A 26154-nucleotide genomic window follows, 5' to 3' on the forward strand; every position below is an offset into this window, starting at 1 on the left:
GAAATGCTTTTCATTATCATGTCACTTGATGTGGTCATGCCAGATATAAAACTTGCATATTATCCCTTTAAAAACTTTTAATCCATCTTATTTTTCTAAAGTCTAATATTACTTTGTACTATGTTGAAAATTTGCAGAGGTACAATGTATAAGAAATTTATAAAAATGACCTGACATATTTGTTGAAATAAAACATTTATTTCATAGAAATAAATTTCAAAAGTTGGGGACTTCAGTTTAAGTGACGATTACTACGTCACCAGTTATCAGAACTTACTGTGAACTACATGTAAATTTGGAGGAGAAGGGACTATGACTTTTGATACAAATTAAATGTAAAAATCAAGATCAAGAAATTCAGTATCCTAGTTTAAATTAGCTTCCCAATTGACAAAAACTTGATAAAAATAAGTCCACTGAACAGACAATGCAACAATGTATGCAGATTGTGTATCAAGATAGTATGTCAGTAAATAGCTGGAATTTCAATAAAGATAAGTGTATCAGTCAACACATAATGTTGCATTATATGCAAGTAATGTATCAATCCACACAATTGAATATTTATATGCAGATGGTGATTTGGTCATTACATGATGCAACATTGCAGATGTTAAAAGTTTCTACACACAATGTGACAATGTGTACAGATAAGATATTGAACAGCATACATTGTGACAACATGTACAGATTGTGAAAGTCACTACAAACAATGTGACAATGTGTACAGATAAGGTTTTGGACAGCATACATTGTGACACTGTATACAGATAGTTAAAGTCACTACACACAATGTGACAATGTGTACAGATAAGGTATTGGACAACATACATTGTGACATTGTATACAGATAGTGAAAGTCACTACACACAATGTGACAATGTGTACAGATAAGGTTTTGGACAGCATACATTGTGACATTGTATACAGATTGTGAAAGTCACTACACACAATGTGACAATGTGTACAGATAAGGTTTTGGACAGCATACATTGTGACATTGTATACAGATAGTGAAAGTCACTACACACATACAATGTGACAATGTGTACAGATAAGGTATTGAACAGCATACATTGTGACATTGTATACAGATAGTGAAAGTCACTACACACAATGTGACAATGTGTATAGATAAGGTATTGGACAGCATACATTGTGACATTGTATACAGATAGTGAAAGTCACTACACACAATGTGACAATGTGTACAGATAAGGTATTGGACAGCATACATTGTGACATTGTATACAGATAGTGAAAGTCACTACACACAATGTGATAATGTGTACAGATAAGGTATTGGACAGCATACATTGTGACATTGTATTCAGATAGTGAAAGTCACTACACACAATGTGACAAAGTGTACAGGTAAGGTATTGGACAGCATACATTGTGACAATGTTTGCAAGTTTTTTCAATGTTAATTATTATATAGATAAAAATAAATATTGTTTTGTATTTTGATACTATTGTTACTCAGTTCTTTAAATACTAAAAGTTGTTGTTGTAACTTCAAAATTAAAGTCAGTAAAGTATAGAAAACCTATGGTCTAGTTTGTTATTTTTACCTGTGTTGCAGAAGGCGGAAGCATCTTGATAATGTTGAGTTGTAACGAGAAAGTAATTTTTACATTTGCCGTGTATAGGCACTACCTGTTTGCCGATAGTTTGAAATTTAACAGCACTCATTGTACAAGGAAAATGTTCATCAAAGTTTTCTTGGCTCCTATTGAAGTGAATAATTTTAATATTTGGTGTGGGAATGTTATACTCCTGCATACATGTTACTTCAATCAATTGCATGCAGCAACACAGGTCCAGACCTAGTATTGATCTTGTTAATGTCTGGACTGAGTGAAAATGAACTACTTTTAGCACCTTCCACACCCACACTTCCAGATATTAATTGGATAACAATTCTTATATGAAGTAAAATCAGCTGTAAGAAATATGACTGTGTCTATTTATTATTGGAAATGTTGACCACTTTTGGAAATGCAAAAACAAGGATTGTGATTAAAGAAAATGAGGTGGATGTCATGTGCCTACTCCTAAAAACGAATCTGCATACCAAATGTATTTAACCTATCAGATCTAATTTCACTTTAGGGTAACACTTTAAGCAATATAATACAACAGCAGCCATTTTATAGCACATAAAAAAAAATAATACAAAAATGTATTGACATACTAAAAGTTTATTTAAGAATTGGATTTTAAAAAAAGATCTTTTATTTAGAACATAAGTTCATAACGACTAAGAAATGTGACCAAAGATTACCAAAACATGAGAGCAACAATAATATCACATGGAAAGCTACAGGCAGGGATTTTGAAAAGGATGGCAAAGAAAATAAATAAATAGTCATAATTCAATTAAGCAAAAACAAATCAGGGTAACAAACTAAATTAAGGCACTAGTTTTCAGATATTCAAATCTCGTAAATTAATAAGAAGAGACAATTAAAGGTAACAAACAAAAACTGAGGGAATCACATGAACTCCAAAAGGAGTGAGACTGTTTGTGATGACAGTTTAGGCTCTCCTGCAATGCATGCATCATCCACAATGTGAATTCACACGCAGTTAAAATGTATTTTTTGGCACAAATAAAAACTAATAGTATGATTGCATATACTTTGTAGCCTGGGGTATAAAGCATCATATTGACTGACTTCCATATAAATGTATGTACAAATGTATATCAGCAAATCCTTATCATACTCCTATATTAAATCAGAAATCTCAAAAGTGAACAATATGCAAATCAGAAATCTCAAAAGTGAACAATATGCAAATTACTTACATAAATTTATGACTTGATAAGTAAATCACACTTTTTTTTTTTAATATTTGCAACCTTTCAAATAAAAATTATTGAAAGTTTGATGATTATGTTGATTGCATCTATCTGATTGAACTTGAAATATAGGATACCACAAATACAGGTAGATCTGTTTTCTACCTCGACAGAGACCTAGAAATCCACAGCGAGGATTTGGTCTAAACTAAACTTACAACAAAAGACCCGACTTCAATTTTCCCCATCATAGACTTTCCGTTTTTGATGTAGTATCATTGTGGAACAGCAACTGCATATGGATTATATAAGATATTCCAGAGCTTGTGTTTGCTATCTATATTTTCTTGATAGAGGGTTGCTGCTTACAAGGAAGCTTCACTCCACAGTAAAGTTGATGTTATCTCTTCAAAAGTTTTATGGACACCATCATAACATGGTTGACTGTTCCAGAATGTCACAGATGATGCCTGAAATGTTCCTTTATGTTAGCCACAATCCTAGCCTGCTTTCTATGTTCTAATTAGCGACATAAAGTGTACCATAATAGGAGCAGGAACTGCTTACACTTCAGGAGTCCTTTAAGTTCACTCCATGTTCAAGTTGGGTTTGTGTTATTCTTTCCTGTTTTTTATTTGTTTTGAAGACTACTGTTTGTAGTTTCAATGTTTTATTTGGACCATGGTGTTATTTGTCCTTAATATTTTACTGCCTCCCTGATATAATCTTACGTTTTGAAATTTGGTTATTTCCCATCCAATTTTCAAAAAAAATTCGTAAGGGTTCCGCGGAACCCAGTGTCTCGCCTACTTTTGCTGTTAATCGCAGGCTCAACAAAAATGAGGAAAAAAATCAATAAAAATATTCCTTTAGATACTATCTTTTGATTGTAAGAAGCTTCTGTCAAAGTTTGGTATAAATCCAGGATAGTTCATGAATCTAATAAATGTTTAAAAAAAAATTAACTGCAGACTGTATTTAATGTTAACTGGAAGAAAAACTAAGTCAATTTATAAGTAAAATACTGATAAACAGGTACAAAATTTTAACAAAATTTCCTTCTAGATACTAGCTTTTGATCATAAACAAGCTTCTGTCCAAGTTTGGTACAAATTCAGGATAGTTAAAGAAAGTTATTAAAATTTTAAAAAATTTAACCACAGAGTGAATGTATTGTTTCCTGGCAGAAAAAACTAAGTCCATTTATAAGTAAAATACGGAAAAAATGAAATTTGTTTTTTAACAAATTTTCTTCTGGATACTTTCTTATGATCATAAACAAGCTTCTGTCCAAGTTTGGTACAAATCCAGGATAGTTCAAGAAAGTTATTAAAATTTTAAAAAACTTTAACCACAGAGTGATTGTAATGTTTCCCGGCAGAAAAACTAAGTCCATTTACAAATAAAATACGGAAAAACAGGATTTTTATTTTTTCAAGATTTACTTCTGGATACTATCTTATGATCATAAACAAGCTTCTGACCAAGTTTGGTAGAAATCCAGGATAGTTTAAGAAAGTTATTAAAATTTCAAAAACTTTAACCACAGAGTGAATATTTGTTGACGCCGCCGACAATGACGCCGACGGAATGTAGGATCGCTATGTCACGCTTTTTCGACTAAAGTCGAAGGCTCGACAACAAGACATTTCTCAAATTCCTCCCTTTTTTAACAAAAGAACAAGATTAAATATTTCATGAATCCTTTCCATCTCAAAATTGATTCAGTTTAGATAAAGTTCCATCATATATCCATAATAATGAATGGAACTAAGTTTCCTTGAATATGAATAAAAAAAGAATTGTGGGCTGTACATTGCTACAACAGCAACTATACAACACAACAAAAATCAAAAGACTTCTCAAGGGCAAACATTGCCTATAATTGCTTACATCCACTTCATTTGAACTTTGGTGGATAGTTGTCTCATTGGCAATCATACCACATCTCCTTATTTTTATATGTAACATATGAAAAGATCTAAAAACATTAATATGTACCAGGTATCTTAAGACAACAATGACCATGCTCCTGACTTGAGACTTGAATGAGTGGTTAAACCCATTTTAAAGTTTAAATTCTTTACTAGATGCTAATACTAGAGAAGAGTAGAGTCTTGAACTTCAACAGTGGCAAAAGTGTAGTAATATGTCTTCCTGGACTTCTTCAAGCCAACAGAAAAATGTTGGTTAAGGTAAATAAATTTAATTGAGCAGGATGCATAAATATGTGATCATGTCTAATCTGATTAGGAATATGAATGCAACAAAAAAGGAGAAACACAATTGATTCAATTCATATCAAATATACAATAAACTTTATAGTACCGGTAAAAACTTTTCCGATGGCCATTTGTTTATGAACCATAGTAATAAATAAATGGAGAATGTGTCCATGGGACACAGATGATGCCCCCGCTTGCATATAACGTTATAAAAGGACATAACTAGAGAACTGTTTAAGCAACACCACCCAAAATCGAACTTGTCTGATCTGTTTTGTGGTAATAAGCATTGTGTACAAGTTTCATAACATTTGGTTAATACAAAACTAAAGTTAGAAAACGGAAACCAATTTCTGGACGTAAATAAGGACGGATGGACAAATGTAAACCTTAATGTCCCCTCCGCTGCGGCAGGGGCATTAAATCTTCTTTCTTCACTAATTATTGGATTTCAGTGGAAGTGCAAATGCAAATGCTGAAAAACAACTGAACGCTTATCTCCAATCATGTGCGTGTACATCATGGAATACTGTATGTGTACATTGATAGAATAATGTATACTTAAGCTTGCAGAAATTGGAATAACAAAACATGTGGTTTTATGGTTTTATATAAAAACAATAATAAAACAAATTGTCTTCTATCAGTCATTTTTCTATTTGTGTGGACAGGTCTTCTTTGTGTGTCCTAAAAAGAAGAAAAAATAACATGATGATTATCATGTTCTTCTTACTTATACTGGACAAATTTATATAAATCCAGTGTCACAACTGAGATAATAAATTATACCCAAAATTGATTTTATCGTGTTCTATTTTATAAAAGGCCAACTAAAATTAATGAGTAGTTTTTCATCCTCTAATGTGTTCTTCATATGCAAGGGTAATAATAAGCTTATTTCATGTATATATAAAGAAATCTGCATACTTTTTTCAAAATTTTAAAATGAATATTTCTGATTGGCATCCACTGTTCTAATTGCTTTAGAATCCTATGTTCAGTAGACAGCAAAAATGTGGAGAATGCTCACTTTTAGACGTAAAAGGGTACATTTTTGTACCAACATCAAATTTCTTTTGCTTTCTAAACTATGGTTTATAGTGCCCATAATATAAAGCATATGCATTGGTATGAAACACAAGAATTATGAGTACAGGGTAAAATGAAAACTCAGGCAAACTGTGTTGAAAATAACAACAACAACAATACTTTGTTTTAAGAGGGTTACACAGTTAGCTATATAACTCATCTTCCCTGAGGCCCTCATCATACAAAAGCAGAAACAAAAAAGCAAACATATACATGGCATACATTAGTATAAAAGTCAAGTATAACGTTAATGTTCAGTGCAACTGCATAAAATGTTATGAAAAAATAAACATGATGAAATAATTGATACTCTATATTTTTTTCAGCTGGTTGATTTCAATAAATGATCTGTTATATTGTATTTGAAAGAATTATCATTTTTAATATTTCGAACGATATTGGCAAATTGTTCCACAAGAATGGTCCAGAATACATAAAAGATTTCTTGAACAATTCTATTTTTGGTTTAGGGAATATGAGGTTTCCTTGAACAGCATTTCTCAAGGAGTATGGATTTCTGTCTGAAACATAATACTTGGGTTGATGCTCTGAAGATTCTTATGCAAGATGCAAAAATATAATTTTATTAAATAGTTTTAAACATGCAATATAAAACATGAACTTAACCAAAAGAAGAAGTTGTTTAATGACCTTATTGAACTGAACAAAGATTTTGGTTAAATCTTGCATTATATTGGCTGACTTTTTGTAATCAATATACGGTCCTAAACAGTGTAAATTATATTGCACAAGTTCATGCTTGTTGCGATTTCTTTATTCCAGTCATGTTTTTTTTTATATATACCAATGAGTGCAACTATTCTTGCGCTTTGGATACAATTCACAGTCCAAATTTCCTGACAAAAAATCATTGAAATATAAAAAAATCCATGGTTTTCTAGTCAATGAAATTTGTGACATAACGCGATTTGCGTTCTTTGACATCGCTTATTACTCATAACCCGAATATTCCATGCCCTTCTCTTGATCAATCTCTCTTCTCAGAAAATAATGTATTAATGCAGAAGCAGAATATATCGACTTGATTATTTTAGTTAAATTACTCATAGAAATATGAAAACCGAAATTTGCAATAGGAAGTTTTGGATGAAACAAAATTATAGGTGAGGTTAAAATTAGTTATCATGACAATTGACTACTCACCTTCCACACCACACAGCCCACATTTCCTAGCTCTCTTTGCACCAGGTTCATTTGAAGTAGAACTTGCTCCTCGTTTCTTTCCCCCTCCTCCTCTGTTACTCCCTCCTCCCCATCCATCATTACCTCCCCCTCCTCCACTCCCCCAGTTTCCACTGGTACCTGTGGAATAAAACAATATCAGTATGAATAAAGTGAGATGTGAGTAATATGTCAAATAGACAGCAACCTTACAATAAAATTAACAAAAAGATATAAAGGGCAACATAGTTTTCAACAATAGACAGATGTCTATACAATAATATTCCAAGCTCTTAATCATCTGGAGTCTATAAAGTTGTGAATAAATAAAACAAGAGGCTCTCAAGAGCCTGAATCGCTCACCTGTATTTCAGAGGAGAAGATTTTTAAATGTTAGCAAACTTTATGCACAAATTGTGTAAAATTGTCTTCAAAGGGCAATACCTCCGTAAGGGGTCAATTGACAATTTTGGTCATATTAACTTTTTTGTAGATCTTACTTTGCTGAACATTATTGCTGCTTACAGTTTATATATATCTATAATAATATTCAAAATAATAACAAAAAACTGCAAAATTTTGTTAAAACTACAAATTCCGTGGCAGCAACCCAACAATGGGTTGTTCGATTCGTCTGATAATTTCAGGGCCGATCGATCTTGACCAATTAAACAATTTTACCCAATGTCACATTTGCTCTAAAAGATTTAGTTTTTAAGATATAAGCCAAAAACTGCATTTGACCCTTATGTTCTATTTTTAGCCATGGCGGCCATGTTTGTCGATGGATACAAACTTCGGATACAATTTATAAATAAGATACCCTAAGGAACATTTATTTAAGTTTGAAGGTAATTGGCCCAGTAGTTTCAGAGGAGAAGATTTTTAAATGTTAGCAAACTTGATGAACAAATTGTGTAAAATTGTCTTTAAAGGGCAATAACTCCTTAAGGGGTCAATTGACAATTATGGTCATAGTAACTTTTTTGTAGATCTTACTTTGCTGAACATTATTGCTGCTTACAGTTTATATATATCTATAATAATATTCAAAATAATAACAAAAAACTGCAAAATTTTGTTAAAACTACCAATTCGGTGGCAGCAACCCAACAATGGGTTGTTCGATTTGTCTGAAAATTTCAGAGCTGATAGATCGTGACCAATTGAACAATTTTATACAATGTCAGATTTGCTCTAAAAGCTTTAGTTTTTGAGATATAAGCCAAAACTACATTTGACCCCTATGTTCTATTTTTAGCCATGGCGGCCATGTTTGTTGATGGATCAAAACTTCGGATACAATTTATAAACTAGATACCCTAAGGAACATTTAATTAAAGTTTGAAGGTATTTGGCCCAGTATAGTTTCAGAGGAGAAGATTTTTGAAATAGTTTACGACGACAGACGACGACGATGGACACCTTCGGGCCCCGGTGAGCTAAAAAAGAAGAGAGAACCATAGATCTGCAATCAACACCAAATTTTCAAAATAAAAAAAAAACATTAAGATATGACCTATAAGACAACCACTTACAAGATTCTGGAATTGAACAGGCACATGACTAAACTAATTTTTTTGATTAGATCTCAACCCTTCCTCTTTTTAAACTCAATCAGTAGATTAACAATACATACATAAAAGAATGTTGCAGTGAAAATCAGTGTAAGAAAAACACTTAACTCTTAAAGGAGCATTAGCTGTCAAATTCATCTTCACAGATTTGACTCAAATTCTCATATTTGATTTATAACATACTAAAACGTATATCCAAATTACAAAGTCTAAAATAAACAATCAACTAGAGGCTCTCAAGCCTGTGTCGCTCACCTGTTTTTACTGATGCTTTGGAAATCATGTAAAATAAGGTTAAAATCATAATTAATAGTATTAGATATTAGATATTATAATGGTATCGAAGATAATAACAAAAAACTGCAAAATTTTTGTTGTAAAATTACTAACTCGGGGGCAGCAACCCAACAACGGGTTGTCGGATTCGTCTAAAAATTTTCAGGGCAGATAAATCTAAATCTGATGAACATTTTTGCCACCAGTCAGATTTGCTCTAAATGCTTTAGTTTCAGAGATATAAACCAAAAACTGCATTTTACCCCTATGTTCTATATTTAACCAAGTCGGCCATGATGGTTGGAAGGCTGGGTCATCGGACAAATTTTTTAAAATAGATACCCTAATAATGATTATGGCCAAGTATGGTTAAATTTGTCTCAGTAGTTGCAGAGAAGAAGATTTTTGTAAAAGATTACAAAAATTTACAAAAAATTGTTAAAAATTGACTATTAATGGCAATAACTCCTAAAGGGGTCGACTGACAATTTTGGTCATGACGACTTATTTGTAGATCTTACTTTGCTGAACATTATTGCTGTTTACAGTTTATCTCTATCTATAATAATATTCAAGATAATAACCAAAAACTGCAAAATTTCCTTAAAATTACCAATTTAGGGGCAGCAACCCAACAACAGGTTGTCAGATTTGTCTGAAAATTTCAGGGCAGATAGATCTTGACCTAATAATCAGTTTTACCCCGTCAGATTTACTCTAAATGCTTTGGTTTCAGAGATATAAGCCAAAATCTACATTTTACCCCTATGTTCTATTTTTAGCCATGGCGGCCATCTTGGTTGGTTGGCGGGGTCATCGGACACATTTTTTAAACTAGATACCCTAATGATGATTGTGGCTAAGTTTGGTTAAATTTGGCCCAGTGGTTTCAGAGGAGAAGATTTTTGTAAAAAGCTAACCACGACGGACGACGACGACCATGACCTTCGGCCAGGTGAGCTAAAAATGCATGGACATGATAATATGTTTCAACATTTCATGTGTATTTTTGTCTAGACGTCATCTAATTAACCATCGAGATGACCTCCGAAGACTGTTGATGGTCATTTAACCCGATATAACATAAATATAAATATAAGTAGATCGTGACCACATGCAATTGGATTTTTCTAGGTCTGTTTGATTTCATAGTGTAGGTTAAAAATATGTTTGTTTCTCGTTTCTCGTTTTTTATATAGATTAGACCGTTGGTTTTCCCGTTTGAATGGTTTTACACTAGTAACTTTTTGGGGCCCTTTATAGCTTACTGTTCGGTGTGAGCCAAGGCTCTGTGTTGAAGACCGTACTGTGACCTATAATGGTTTACTTTTATAAATTTTTACTTGGATGGAGAGTTGTCTCATTGGCACTCATACCACATCTTCTTATATCTATTTATCATCTATTTTACCTGTATAAGAATGATTTTTTTGTGGATCGATTCAGTCAACAAAATTGTTCATCCTTGTTTCAATTTCAATGTTGACATTCTTTTCCTTTTAATACAGTCAGGGGCGTTACTTAAACAAGTTATTTTTTTAAGTTACTTATATAAGTAATTTTTGTTTTTAAAAATAATAAAATTACTTAATAGAGTTATTTTAAATTTCAATAGAAGCATAGACTAAATGTAGTTTTCATGAATTTACACATCATTTTATATCATAAAATAAAGAATTTATTAGATTTGAGAGGAGTATAGAGATAAAGGGTTACTTTAAAAATAATGACAAAAATATTACTTGAATAAGTTATTTTATACATTTTTGAAAAAAATAGTAATAACACTTATTGAAGGAACATATGTAATTGATTTTGGTTACAAGTTATAAATAACTTCAAGTCTTAATTAATTCACAAGTATCTATCTATTTATATTAGTCTACCTTCAAGATTTTGGAGGAAAATGATAATTTAATAGTCCCATGAGACCAATCTTTGACCCAGAAGCGTCAGTATGAAAGATAAGTGCGTCAGAAAGTTACTTAGTGTTTCAGAAGGATTAGATTTTATATTTCATGGGAAAAATAACCAGATGACTGTGAAAATTTGTTAAAGCTACTAAAATCTGTATAATTGGACACCTATAAAAATATTATTCAGAAAAGTTACTTATATAAGTAATATTTAAAATAGCCTCGTTTTCAACATTACTTGTATAGGTAATTTTAATTGTTACTTATTTAAGTAATGCCCCTGACTGTAATAGCTGAATACAAGCGTAACCCATCTTCAGCTAAAGGGTCAAATTAAAGGTCACATGAATACGGATTCAATGAGGTCGAATTATTCACTTGCAAGTGAATAATTCATCAGCGATGTTTCTTAGCTTATTTTGACAAAATCGAACCAAATTGGATTCCAAAAGCGAATTATTATTTCACTTTATCACTTTCATTAATGATTAAAAAAAAATAATCATACTTTAATTTTTTTTTTATATCTCGTAGCTAATGCCCCTTTAACTAATCATTTATCTTATCTGATTTTTTTCTTCTTTTCTTGCAAAGGACCCCCCTACCAGAAACAGTTATCCCAATACTCATTATAAGTAAGAAATTCACATGACAAAGTAACTATTTTTTAAAGCAGTCACATAAACATAATCAAAGCACTGTAAGCGCTGTAGGCAGTTAACCAACAAGAGTGCACACGCTGAAATGTCTCGCCTTCTTTACTAATCATTGATATTATGTTGATAGTCCTAAATATAAAGCTTTATTACAACTGCCACATAAACTTAACATTAACCAAGTAAACTAAACATTGACCCATGAACCATGAAAATGAGGTCAAGGTCAGATAAACCATGCAAGGCAGGCATGTACAGCTAACAAATCTTCCATACAACAAATATAGTTGACCTATTGCTTATAGTTTAAGAAAAACAGACCAAAACACAAAAACTTAACACTGAGCAATGAACCTTGAAAATGAGGTCAAGGTCAAATAAAACCTGCGTGACTGACATATAGATCATAAAATATTTCCATACACCAAATATAGTTGAACTATTGCATATATAGTATTAGAAAAAAAGACCAAAACTCAAAAACTTAACTTTGACCACTGAACCATGAAAATGAGGTCAAGGTCAGATGACACCTGCCAGCTAGACATGTACACCTTACAATCATTCCATACACCAAATATAGTAGACCTATTGCATACAATATAAGAAAAACAGACCAAAACACAAAAACTTAACTATAACCACTGAACCATGAAAATGAGGTCAAGGTCAGATGACACCTGCCAGTTGGACATGTACACCTTACAATCATTCCATACACCAAATATAGTAGACCTATTGCATACAGTATAAGAAAAACAGACCAAAACACAAAAACTTAACTATAACCACTGAACCATGAAAATGAGGTCAAGGTCAGATGACACCTGCCAGTTGGGCATGTACACCTTACAGTCCTTCCATACACCGAATATACTAGACCTATTGCTTATAGTATCTGAGATATGGACTTGACCACCAAAACTTAACCTTGTTCACTGATCCATGAAATGAGGTCGAGGTCAAGTGAAAACTGTCTGATGGGCATGAGGACCTTGCAAGGTACGCACATACCAAATATAGTTATCCTATTACTTATAATAAGAGAGAATTTAACATTACAAAAAATCTGAACTTTTTTTTCAAGTAGTCACTGAACCATGAAAATGAGGTCAAGGACATGTGACTGACGGAAACTTCGTAACATGAGGCATCCATATACAAAGTCTAGATCTTCTACCTTCTAAAATATAAAGCTTTTAAGAAGTTAGCTAACGCCGCCGCTGCCGGATCACTATCCCTATGTCGAGCTTTCTGCGACAAAAGTCGCAGGCTCGACAAAAACCAAGGCAAACGTAATATGAAAACTGTGGCAGTGTCGCTTCAATTTTTTTTTTAAGATTTGAAAGAACAAACATTAAACATTCGTATATTGTACATTTATGTTTATCTAATGAATTGATTATTAAGGCAAATTAATTTATATTTCATCAAGGTTTTCAAAAGCAACGCATATATATCAATGTAAATGACCCCCATCTTCACCCCAAGTCCATGATGTCACTCCATACCAAGTTTGGAATAAAATGACAGGTGATTATAAAACAGTTGGTCAAACATTCTTGGGCTTTACACAGATTGAAAGATTTATATGTTTTCTTTAAAATGAACCATAAATGAAAATTATTATAGATCCAGAAATAATTCAAAAAATAATTAGTGTAAATTCAATTAACCTAGACTCATTTTTTGCATCAATAAAATTTTATAATAAACAAGAAATAATTGTAACAGGATGCCGTCTCCCAAACAAAGCTCCCATAATTCGTCATCCCCATGGTCACCTGACATTGGGCAAAGTCCAGTACATATTGGTTTGGTCTAGTAAAGTGATATGCATATGTGACGCCAAGGGGATTGACCCTGTATGTCAGTCAAATCTTTTTTAAATGATGAACAGGAATATATATGGTTTAAGAGTGGGTATCTCGACCGTTTACAAGTTCTCAAACAGGAGTGGTGGGGTGACCCCAGGGACTCTCCCTATATTTCATTTGATTTGTTTTATTGTCCCATACATGAATATATATGGTTTAGGAGTGGGGATCTCGACCATTTCCACGTTCTCAAACAGTAGGAGCTGAGGTGACCCCAGGGACTTCCCATATATTTCATTTGATTTGTTATATTGTCCCATACATGAATATATATGGGTTAGGGGTGGGGATCTCGACCGTTTACAAGTTCTCAAACAGGAAGGAATGGGGAGACCCCAGGGACTCCCCCTATATTTCATTTGATTTGTTTTTAATATTGTCCCATACATGAATATATATGGGTTAGGGGTGGGGATCTCAACCATTTCCAAGTTCTCAAAATGGAGGATGTGGGGTGACCCCAGGGACTCCCCATATTTCATTTGATTTGTTAAATTGTGCCATACATGAATATATATGGTTTAGGGTTGGGGATCACGATCATTTCCACGTTATCAAACAGTAGGGGGTGAGGTGACCCCAGGGACTCCCCATATATTTGGTTTGATTTGTTTTATTGTCCCATACATGAAAATATATGGGTTAGGGGTGGGGATCTCGACCGTTTACAAGTTCTCAAACAGGAGGGAGTGGGGAGACCCCAGGGACTCCCCCTATATTTCATTTGATTTGTTTTTAATATTGTCCCATACATGAATATATATGGGTTAGGGGTGGTGATCTCAACCATTTCCAAGTTCTCAAAATGGAGGATGTGGGGTGACCCCAGGGACTCCCCATATTTCATTTGATTTGTTAAATTGTGCCATACATGAATATATATGGTTTAGGGTTGGGGATCACGATCATTTCCACGTTATCAAACAGTAGGGGGTGAGGTGACCCCAGGGACTCCCCATATATTTCGTTTTATTTGTTTTATTGTCCCATACATGAAAATATATGGGTTAGGGGTGGGGATCTCGACCGTTTACAAGTTCTCAAACAGGAGGGAGTGGGGAGACCCCAGGGACTCCCCCTATATTTCATTTGATTTGTTTTTAATACTGTCCCATACATGAATATATATGGTTTAGGGGTGGGGATCTCGACCATTTCCAAGTTCTCAAACAGGAGTGGTAGGGTGACCCCAGGGACTCCCCCTATATTTCATTTGATTTGTTTTATTGTCCCATACATGAAAATATATGGGTTAGGGGAAAGGATCTCAACCATTTCTAAGTTCTCAAACAGGAGGATGTGGGGTGACCCCAGTGACTCCCCATATTTCATTTGATTTGTTAAATTGTCCCATACATGAATATATATGGTTTAGGGGTGGGGATCTCGACCATTTCCATGTTCTCAAACAGTAGGGGGTGAGGTGACCCCAGGGACTCCCCCTATATTTCATTTGATTTGTTATATTGTCCCATACATGAATATATATGGTTTAGGGGTGGGGATCTCGACCGTATACAAGTTCTCAAACAGGAGGGAGTGGGGAGACCCAAGGGACTCCCCCTATATTTCATTTGATTTGTTTTTTATATTGTCCCATACATGAACATTTATGGTCTAAGGGTGGGGATCTCGACCATTTCCAAGTTCTCAAACAGGAGTGGTTGGGTGACCCCAGGGACTCCCCCTATATTTCATTTGATTTGTTTTATTGTCCCATACATGAAAATATATATGGGTTAGGGGTAGGGATCTCAACCATTTTTAAGTTCTCAAACAGGAGGATGTGGGGTGACCCAGGGACTCCCCATATATTTCATTTGATTTGTTAAATTGTCCCATACATGAATATATATGGTTTAGGGGTTGGGATCTCGACCATTTCCATGTTCTCAAACAGTAGGGGGTGATGTGACCCCAGGGACTCCCCCTATATTTCATTTGATTTGTTATATTGTCCCATACATGATTATATATAGTTTAGGGTGGGGATCTCAACCGTTTACAAGTTCTCAAACAGGAGGGAGTGGGGAGACCCAAGGGACTCCCCCTATATTTCATTTGATTTGTTTTTAATATTGTCCCATACATGAATATTTATGGTCTAAGGGTGGGGATCTTGACCATTTCCAAGTTCTCAAAAAGGAGTGGTGGGGTGACCCCAGGGACTCCCCCTATATTTCATTTGATTTGTTTTATTGTCCCATACATGAAAATATATGGGTTAGGGGTGGGGATCTCAACCATTTTTAAGTTCTCAAACAGGAGGATGTGGGGTGACCCAGGGACTCCCCATATATTTCATTTGATTTGTTTTTAATATTGTCCCATACTTGAATATATATGGTTTAGGGTTGGAGATCACGACCATTTCCAAGTTCTCAAACAGGAGTGGTGGGGTGACCCCAGGGACTCCCCCTATATTTCATTTGATTTGTTTTATTGTCCCATACATGAAAATATATGGGTTAGGGGTGGGGATCTCAACCATTTCAAAGTTCTCAAACAGGAGGATGTGGGGTGACCCCAGGGACTCCCCATATATTTCATTTGATTTGTTAAATTGTCCCATACATGAGTATATATGGTTTAGGGGTGGGGATCTCGACCATTCCCACGTTCTCAAACAGTAAGGGGTGAGGTGACCCCAGGGACTCCCCCTATATTTCATTTGATTTGTTTTATTGTCCCATACATGAAAATATATGGGTTAGGGGTGGGGATCTCGACCATTTCCAAGTTCTCAAACAGGAGGGGGTGGGGTGACCCCAGGGACTCCCCATATATTTCATTTGATTTGTTATATTGTCCCATACATGAATATAAATGGTATAGGGGTGGGGATCTCGACCGTTTACAAGTTCTCAAACAGAAGGGGTTGGGTGACACCGGGGACTATTTTCATTTGATTTGTTTTATTGTCCCATACAAGTATATATATGGTTTAGGGGTGGGGATTGCGACCGTTTACAAGATAAAAGCACATTTTCAAATTGAAGGGGGTTGGGATGACCCCCAGGGACTCACCCTATACTTTATTTGATTTGTTTTATTGTCCTTTACTCATTACTGAAGACCGTGTGTGTCTATCACTTACTGTTTTCGAGAAATAGTCATTTGAAAATTTAAAAACTAAAACCCCATAGGGTTCTACAGTAAACCCATCCCTTCTTTAGGCACCTCAAAATATCCCTAAATAGACCCCAATACACAAACAAAAGATTGATGGCTCCACTAGACATGTTAGTCTAACATTTTATGAAACCCTAAGTAAATCTGACAAGCGGTCCCAGTTGTTTTCTTAGACGGTTCGAGTGGATTTGGTCCGACTTGTCTCGGGAACAAGTTGTCCACATTACTTAAAACATCCCATCGACGTCGATATCCGGATCTGTTTCATGACCTCGTTTCAATCATAAAACAACAACCTTATTTGGCAAGATAAGTTGTAAAATTACCGCCAACTTAGATATATAACTTTATTTCCTCTATCATAGAGATTTGTTGTACATGAACAATATTCCTGCGCATTTTGTCATTTCGGAAATATAAACGACTTGTAATTACAGATTTCCGGCGATGAAATATTTCATACAATTGTTCTTTGACATCTTAGCCAAAAGCACAGGGGATAATAAACTACGTACGGATTTCTATTGAGCACTATTTCCTATGTGCAACTTCAAATATTATGGGTCGTTCGACGATCATTTAAGGTTATTCTGGTTATATTTTTTGTATTCCAGAATTAAAAGTACGAAAAAAATGTCCAATTAGTTATAAATAACATATCAGCCTGCTAGATTATAACAATGGCACTTTTTTCAACATTCGTTGGGAAGAACAAAAATCTAGGGTGCTAGCATAAGGCAGCTTAACTGCCTAAAAATAAGATCAAGGACATTTATTCATTCAGATATTATTATATACACTTTTGTATGTAAAAAATTGGGAGTAATTTTATGTTATTTCTCTATTCATACAAAAAAAAATATAGAAATAAAATCTTCACCTGAATTTTCATCTGCCCATTGAAAAAAGTTACATCCTTCACCTCTAGGTTTAGAACAGCCATAGAATTGTCTCCCTTTATTTGGTCCATCTTTCTGAACTGTTAAACTAAAATAAAATCACAATTCATATGTTAATATTGCATAACAAAATGACAAAAAGTTGCAAAAAATATTATCAGGCAATATAAATTAATATATGCATGATATTTCAACATTCAAATCACTTGTCAGAGTTCATTTTCTTTATAAATTTGGAAATTTGCAATAAAAAATAATTTAAACAAAAATCTTTATGAAAAATAAATTGCTGCAACTTCAGTAATTTTTGAGTTCATTAATTATTCCAATTGTTGATCAATGGACAAAATGTGAGATTTAAGTATTCCAACTGTTGATCAATGGACAAAATGCGAGATTAATTATTCCAATTGTTGATCAATGGAAAAAATGCGAGATTTATTATTCCAATTGTTGATCAATGGACAAAATGCGAGATTAATTATTCCAATTGTTGATCAATGGACAAAATGCGAGATTAATTATTCCAATTGTTGATCAATGGACAAAATGCGAGATTAATTATTCCAATTGTTGATCAATGGACAAAAAGCGAGATTAATTATTCCAATTGTTGACAAAAAAGCGAGATTAATTATTCCAATTCTTGATCAATGGACAAAAAGTGAGATTAATTACTCCAATTGTTGATCAATGGACAAAATGTGAGATTAATTATTCCAATTGTTGATCAATGGACAAAATGCGAGATTAATTATTCCAATTGTTGATCAATGGACAAAATGCGAGATTAATTATTCCAATTGTTGATCAATGGACAAAAAGCGAGATTAATTATTCCAATTGTTGACAAAAAAGCGAGATTAATTATTCCAATTCTTGATCAATGGACAAAAAGTGAGATTAATTACTCCAATTGTTGATCAATGGACAAAATGTGAGATTAATTATTCCAATTGTTGATCAATTGCCAAAATGTGAGATTAATTATTCCATTTGTTGATCAATGGACAAAATGTGAGATTAATTATTCCAATTGTTGATCAATGGACAAAATGTGAGATTAATTATTCCAAATGTTGATCAATGGACAAAATGTGATATTAATTATTATTTTTTCAGGAAATGCAGCATACAAATAATGAAATCAAAATATAAAATAAGAGTTTTTGTTTTTGCAACACCTATCACATCTTTGTTTTCGAAAAAAATAAAAATAACACAAAAATTTCTGAACTTAAAGTATTTTCAGTTAATGTAAAATCAATGGTGAACCTTCAACAATTAGGTTGAAGTTCTTTTTCACTATTACCTTTTGCCAGGGTTGCCACATTTACAACAAGGAACTTCACTTGTATTCGTTGTATTAGGATAACTTCTTTGTGTTGATGAAAAACCTGAATCATTTCCTCTGAAAAAAGAAAGAAAAGGATACTTTTGCACATGAGAGTCATAAGGATTTTTAACAGCTAACTTTTTCTTTGAAAATTTGCACATTATTCAGAAAATTATGTTCTTTGATTAGTATTTCTTTTTATTTAGAAATTCATATTTTTGAATGTTGCCTTACATATTTGCTTTTGAGCATCAAACTTCTAGCTATATTTTATCAAGGTTTTACCCAAAAAGGTATTTTGATAGAACATTCCTTATAAGATGTTGATGTGGGTAAAATACATTTTGGGTAAGTCCTTGGCTCATATCTAAATATCATTAATAATTTCTCAAAATGAGGCTATTTTGGATTTTTTTTTAAAAATGAAAGAAGTTTGAAGTCCTTAAGCAAATAAGTAAGAAACAATTTAAAAACATAAATACTGATATTTGAGATACTTATGTCTTGTGAACATCTGAAGAATATCATTTGATAAATTAATCTTTAAATTTAGATCAATAAAGATTTGATATAACATTCGAAGGCAATAGAGAAAGTCTAATGCTATAGAATATTACATCTATTAAAATATTTCAAAACATATTTTTCATATAAAACTCTTACCTATATGAGTTACCTCCCCTTCCTCCATACCCACTACTTGAGCCAGAGGTATCATTTCTGCTTCCCCCAGCCTCATCAGCCCAAAGAAAAAATGAACACTTAGAACCACCACATTTATAAAACTGTCTTCCTGTAATGTAATAAAAGTATTTGAGAATTAGATATGTGGGAAAAGCTTGAAGCCATTTTCAGGAGTGGAAATTTGAAGCCCATTATTTTGGGAAAAATCAGCAAAGCAGAACCAAACGTTAACTCGATCTGTTACTCATCATAGTAGACTCACATACTAAATATCGGCTCAATATGTGAAGGCATTTAGAAAATGACGGATAAGGGTAAAACTATATGACGTCACATCGGTACTGTCAGAGCAAATATTTTCATCTGCAAGACTTTAATTTACAAAGTTGCAAAACCGACTGTCCCCAACAATAGTTGGCAATAAAATGTTTCCAAATAAAATAAATTTGTTGCATCCTCTGGTGACCCTCAGTGAATAGTTAAACTTCTAATCCTTACGCCTTTGTAAACAATGAATGTGTTTTCTTAACGATTACCAAATACTATTGTTTAATATGGATTTTCCTTGTTATAATTTCTAAATAGGTCTTCATTAAATTATATTGATTTTTACTTAATTAGTACTTATAGGTAATGAGCTATTAATTATGGTGTGTAATTCCTTGTCCCAGATACTTATGTAGATGGTTTTTTGTCCGTTTAACAACAAACCACAGAATGTAAAATAAATTTTTTGTGTTTCCGTGTTGTAGATATATTCCAGAGCGAATACTCGAGTGTCACTCGATAAAACCAACGAGTACTCGATTAGTGATTGTTCACAGAGTTGGCATCCCTAGTTAAAAGTTTTACTACAGGTATAACATAAACTTAACATTATCGATGATCTGTGTAAAAGATGATACCTGTGGGACATCTAGCAATTATTCAATTCATCAAATATAGTTGATTATCTGCTAATCTGAAAAAAGAACCTAATAAAAAACTTAAATTTGATCACTGATCCATGAAATTAGGTCAAGGTCAGATGAACCCTCTCTGAAAGACATGTAGACCTTGTAAGGAACCCATAAACCAAATATTTTTTTACTTTTACTCATAATAAGTGAGAATTTTACATGACAAAAATAAATATAGATTATTTAAGCAGTTACTGAACCAGGAAAATGAGGTAAGTCACAATTGACATATTTGATACACAGAAAGTTAGTCCCATAAGGCATCTTTCTATATGCAAGGTATGAATCATCCAGGTCTTCTACCTTCTGAAATATAAACCTTTATACAAATAGTTTATGCTGCTGTCATTGCTGCAGGAATAGCATTCCTATGTCTCTATTTCATGCAGACAAGACAAAAAATGACATCAAAATGTTGAAAATTCAAGGACAAGAGGGGTAATATTGAGAATTCCAATTCTTTTTTGTTCTGTTTTTGATAGTACATGTACAATTATGAATAATGAATGTCTAAATGATTTTTTGATAGAGTATTGCACAGCAGATACTATCTAATTATGATTTGTTATTTTTGAGATCTTAAGATTTTAATTAATACTTCAATGAACTCATAGGCCACACGATTCATGAGATTTCACCTTATTTTCAATCTGTGATATTAAATGATTTTGTCGATACCAAGTCTGGTCTATACAGATATAACAAGGAGTAGAAGTACAACAAAGCTGGCTACATTTCTTCACAAATTGTCCATAAGGGCTATTCCATTAAAATGTATGTGGGATGGTAGGAAGGGAAGTTTTTTAAATGATTGAATGTGGTCATGAGTCTTTTTTCAGTATGCGTCTATTACCATTATGCAAAATTATCTAAATAATGGTTCTTGGTTGTAGGGATATTTTGTGAAAGTCCCTTCCTACCCTCCCACATACATTTTAATGGAATGGCCCAAAGGTAACATGATGATGGATGAAATTTACCTTATTATCATTAAACATGTTTTCACTCTTCCACATATCCTAATAGCTTTTTGTACTGTTTAAAAAGTGTATATAATAAATAAGGAGCATTTTTTCAAAGAACTCTATAATGCTGAACTTTATATCATATAACATACCTGTATTTGGACCTTCTTTTCTGACTGTTAACAAAACTCCATCTTCACCACAGTTACATACAACAGAATTGGAACCATCAGACTGTCCACCAGCAGCACTTCTATTAAATGGTTGTACTGGCAATAGAGGCACTCGTGAGTTATCTCCCCTATTCTGATTTTCACTTCCTCTTGGATTATTCATTGAGGGGCTACTGAAACTATTAGGCACATAAGAACTATCATTTCTGTTTTGTCTTTGTCCTCTTTGAAAGGGGCTATTATTCTGCTGAAATGGTTGTCTTTGATTGGTGTTTCTTTGATAAGAATTTTGTGTTTGATTTGATGAACTCTGGGTAGAATATGAACGTGAAGGTCCTGAACTACCATATCCACTATCTGGTATAGATGTATTCAGTGAAGTGTTGTTACTAGGTCTTTGTGTTGAAACACTTGATGGTCTTACTGGGCGATTTGCTGCATGAAAAATAATCATTGTATAAAACTAAAAACAATATTATAAAAACTTTTCAGATGACCGTTTGTTCTTATGAGCCATAATTATCAAGAATCAGTTTCATTTAAATTATTGCTGGAAATCTGATCAAACTAATTTTATAATTAAAAGATCACCTTTTCCTTTAGTGCTGAATAAGTATTCTTAGTCTTAAACATTACATGGGTTCCGGTTCAGCAAAGAGAAGCAAAAGATTTCTTTTATTTATTACCATTATGGTTTCAGGGAAAAATTATAGTTGATATCTTCAATGGTCAGTTTCCGTCTATTGTTGAAGATTGTAAATTGACAACTAGATGTCTTTAGAGGCTTTTAACTGCCTCACAGACATATACCTCACATTTTTTATTTATTGAGGTAATTGCCTCAGACTGACAACTTTTGCCTCATTTGGTTTCTTTTCTATTACCATAGTTGTGTTAAGAAGACCACTACATATATTGTCTGTAAAATTTAATTAAAAAGGGTTAATAACTTAGTAAGTGCCTCACCAGGAACCTTTCTGTCCTTGGACATTTCTTTTATAACTTTTTAAAAGGTGCTGAATAAGAACATTTTTATTTATTTGACAAAGGTCAGGTTAATTTGCCCTGAATTAATTTTCTCATTCAGCTCACTAGTGATCATATCATGACCAAAGTACTAACACTCATTTGATACTTTACAAGAAACCATCCAGCCATATTTTATCTATACTAGAAGATTAAGGAGAGTCATTTTAATCTGTTCCACTCTATAAACCCCTATGAACAAGGCTAGCTCAAAAATATTGATATTAATATCTTACACAAAATACAGTTACAACATCACCCAAAAATTGTTTATAATCTATTAACCGTGACATTTTGCACAGCAAAGAAATGTCATATGTTATCCATTTCTAAGAAAATGTCAATAAAATCTCTATTTACTGCAAAGTCACTTAGAATAGGTTTATCAAGTATAAAAAAAGAAAAAATCCAACCATGCTAAAAACCTCTCACCTGATAAGTTAAGTGCTTCATTTAACATTTCATCACATCCTCCTATACAACCAGTATACCTACAAAAATATAGGAATCAATGTAATAATAATCTTTTTTTTTAAAGATACAAAATTACAGGAATTTTTGTTTTTTTTTTACATTTGCAGTAATAACTTAAAGGAAATGAAATGCATCAATTCAAAGATGACACCTAAGTATATTTGACTATAAAAAAAATTCAGCTGAACTCCAATGACTGGAACTTGAGGCTCCAGAGAGCAGTTTCGATATAAAAGATAAAGATTGGCCATTAAGTTTTAGAGTATTTCCAAAGGGTATAATGGATCCTATGACATCATTGCTGCCTTGTATGCTTTCCAATCAATATGAAATGAAGATTCTTTTAATGGAGATTCTACACAAATATTTCTGATTCGTATCTGTCCAAAATTTTCAAAATCTAATAAAAAAATTGAACAAATATTTAAAAAAAAAACGTTTCTTTGATATACAAAAATCATGTTAATCAAACTAAATTGGTAATATTTGTATCTCATTTTCTTGTTTGATCCTTTTAGACAAGTGACAATTCACTTTCTGACCATACAAACCACAATTATCACTTACTCTGTTGGAACCATTGGAGGAACTGATCCTCTTTTAAACTTAAACTTGATATTCTTTATTTCATTTGGTAAACACTACAAAGAAAATATCTAATGAAAATATTTACACAAGTGAGCATAAACTCTCATAGGTATAAAAAAAGGTATGTTTACATGTACAGTAATACATTTTCCCTTTTTTGTAAAAGCATAGTAACATAATTGCTAAATTAGAATAATGTCATCTAATACCCAGTCAGATCCATAAAATGCAATGCTTAACCCTGCCACATTTTTGAATTTGTCCCAAGTCAGGAACTTCTGGCCTTTCTTAGTCTTGTATGTTTTTTTAAATTTTGGTTCATTTATATGTTTCGGATTTAGTGTGACGTCCTTTTTCACTGAACTAGTATACATTATTGTTTAGGGGCCAGCTGAAGCCCGCTCTGGGTTGAGGGATTTTTAGCTGTGTTGAAGACCCATTGCTGGCCTTGAGCTGTTTTCTGCTCTTTGGTTGGGTTGTTGTCTCATTGACACATTCTCCATTTCCATTCTCAAAATTTTAAATTTTAATAATACATATTTATCTATTATGATTGGCATAATTTAATCATTATGCAGATGAATAAAAAATATTGCTTCTAAAGACTTGTGAATCGTAATGTTAAAATTATTAGAGAAATACTTTCCACTTTGGCTCATTGTAGTTGTATGCTTTTTATCAAATCATGTGTTTTTTTTTGCAAATCAGAAATCTGCTTAAAGCTTGCTTATTATGATTTAAAAAATACTCTTTCTGGTTGATAAACCACTGAAAAACATTGTGAAATCCTCATTCAACATTGTTATTTAATTAACCAGAAAATGAAAAAGTTAGGTACACCTTAATTTGACATCCTATTAGAGATACAAGTATGTTTACCACTATATCAATACACCATCTTATATAATTTGGAAAGAACTAACCCTTTGACAAACTGATTCATCGACTGTTGCTTCTAGTACAAAGTCAGGTAACCATATAGCACTCTTACATGCAGGATAACCCATACAACCTATGTAATGTCTGAAACAGGAGAATCAACAAATACTTCAACATGTAGGATAACACATACAACCTATGTAATATCTGAAACAGGAGAATCAACAAATACTTCAACATGCAGGATAACACATACAACCTATGTAATGTCTGAAACAGGAGAATCAACAAATACTTCAACATGTAGGATAAAACCCATACAACCTATGTAATATCTGAAACAGGAGAATCAACAAATACTTCAACATGCAGGATAACACATACAACCTATGTAATATCTGAAACAGGAGAATCAACACATACTTCAACATGTAGGATAAAACCCATACAACCTATGTAATGTCTGAAACAGGAGAATCAACAAATACTTCAACATGTAGGATAACACATACAACCTATGTAATGTCTGAAACATGAGAATCAACAAATACTTCAACATGTAGGATAACACATACAACCTATGTAATGTCTGAAACAGGAGAATCAACACATACTTCAACATGCAGGATAACACATACAACCTATGTAATGTCTGAAACATGAGAATTAACACATACTTCAACATGTAGGATAAAACCCATACAACCTATGTAATGTCTGAAACATGAGAATCAACAAATACTTCAACATGTAGGATAACCCATACAATCTATGTAATATCTGAAACATGAGAATCAACAAATACTTCAACATGTAGGATAACACATACAACCTATGTAATGTCTGAAACAGGAGAATCAACACATACTTCAACATGTAGGATAAAACCCATACAATCTATGTAATATCTGAAACATGAGAATCAACAAATACTTCAACATGTAGGATAACACATATAACCTATGTAATGTCTGAAACAGGAAAATCAACACATACTTCAACATGTAGGATAACACATACAACCTATGTAATGTCTGAAACAGGAAAATCAACACATACTTCAACATGTAGGATAACCCATACAACCTATGTAATATCTGAAACATGAGAATCAACAAATACTTCAACATGTAGGATAACCCATACAACCTATGTAATGTCTGAAACAGGAAAATCAACACATACAACCTATGTAATGTCTGAAACAGGAAAATCAACACATACAACCCATGTAATGTCTGAAACAGGAAAATCAACACATACAACCTATGTAATGTCTGAAACAGGAAAATCAACAAATACTTCAACATGTAGGATAACACATACAACCTATGTAATGTCTGAAACATGAGAATTAACACATACTTCAACAAGTAGGATAAAACCCATACATCCTATGTAATGTCTGAAACAGGAAAATCAACACATACTTCAA

General features: G+C 33.0%; 1 protein-coding gene and 1 long non-coding RNA gene across 23 annotated transcripts in view; one reads left to right on the forward strand and one right to left on the reverse strand.

Moving 5' to 3' along the window:
- Window positions 1–750: 750 nt before the first annotated feature.
- On the forward strand, window positions 751–1552 carry LOC127709199 (uncharacterized). 2 transcript variants are annotated; one of them, XR_007985541.1, is made up of 3 exons: window positions 751–895; window positions 1060–1299; window positions 1380–1552. It is a non-coding gene; the product is annotated as an uncharacterized LOC127709199 (long non-coding RNA). The 2 variants fall into 2 exon arrangements; XR_007985542.1 differs by having other exon boundaries at window positions 822–975.
- A 4071-nt stretch (window positions 1553–5623) lies between these two features.
- LOC127709182 (DNA topoisomerase 3-alpha-like) overlaps window positions 5624–26154 on the reverse strand; it is a 53298-nt gene continuing 32767 nt past the window's right edge. For all 21 annotated transcript variants that reach the window (XM_052214549.1, XM_052214554.1, XM_052214555.1 and 18 more), the window contains 9 exons: window positions 24764–24863; window positions 23820–23893; window positions 23211–23269; window positions 21732–22187; window positions 19635–19764; window positions 18948–19046; window positions 17617–17723; window positions 7285–7443; window positions 5624–5718 (listed from right to left, as the gene is read on the reverse strand). In XM_052214549.1, coding sequence (XP_052070509.1) covers window positions 5687–5718; window positions 7285–7443; window positions 17617–17723; window positions 18948–19046; window positions 19635–19764; window positions 21732–22187; window positions 23211–23269; window positions 23820–23893; window positions 24764–24863 — 1216 coding nt within the window. In that variant the 3' untranslated portion in view covers window positions 5624–5686. The remainder of the gene's footprint in view (window positions 5719–7284; window positions 7444–17616; window positions 17724–18947; window positions 19047–19634; window positions 19765–21731; window positions 22188–23210; window positions 23270–23819; window positions 23894–24763; window positions 24864–26154) is intronic.

Source organism: Mytilus californianus, unplaced genomic scaffold (assembly GCF_021869535.1).
Source record: "Mytilus californianus isolate M0D057914Y unplaced genomic scaffold, xbMytCali1.0.p SCAF_7, whole genome shotgun sequence".
Classification (NCBI taxonomy): domain Eukaryota; kingdom Metazoa; phylum Mollusca; class Bivalvia; order Mytilida; family Mytilidae; genus Mytilus; species Mytilus californianus.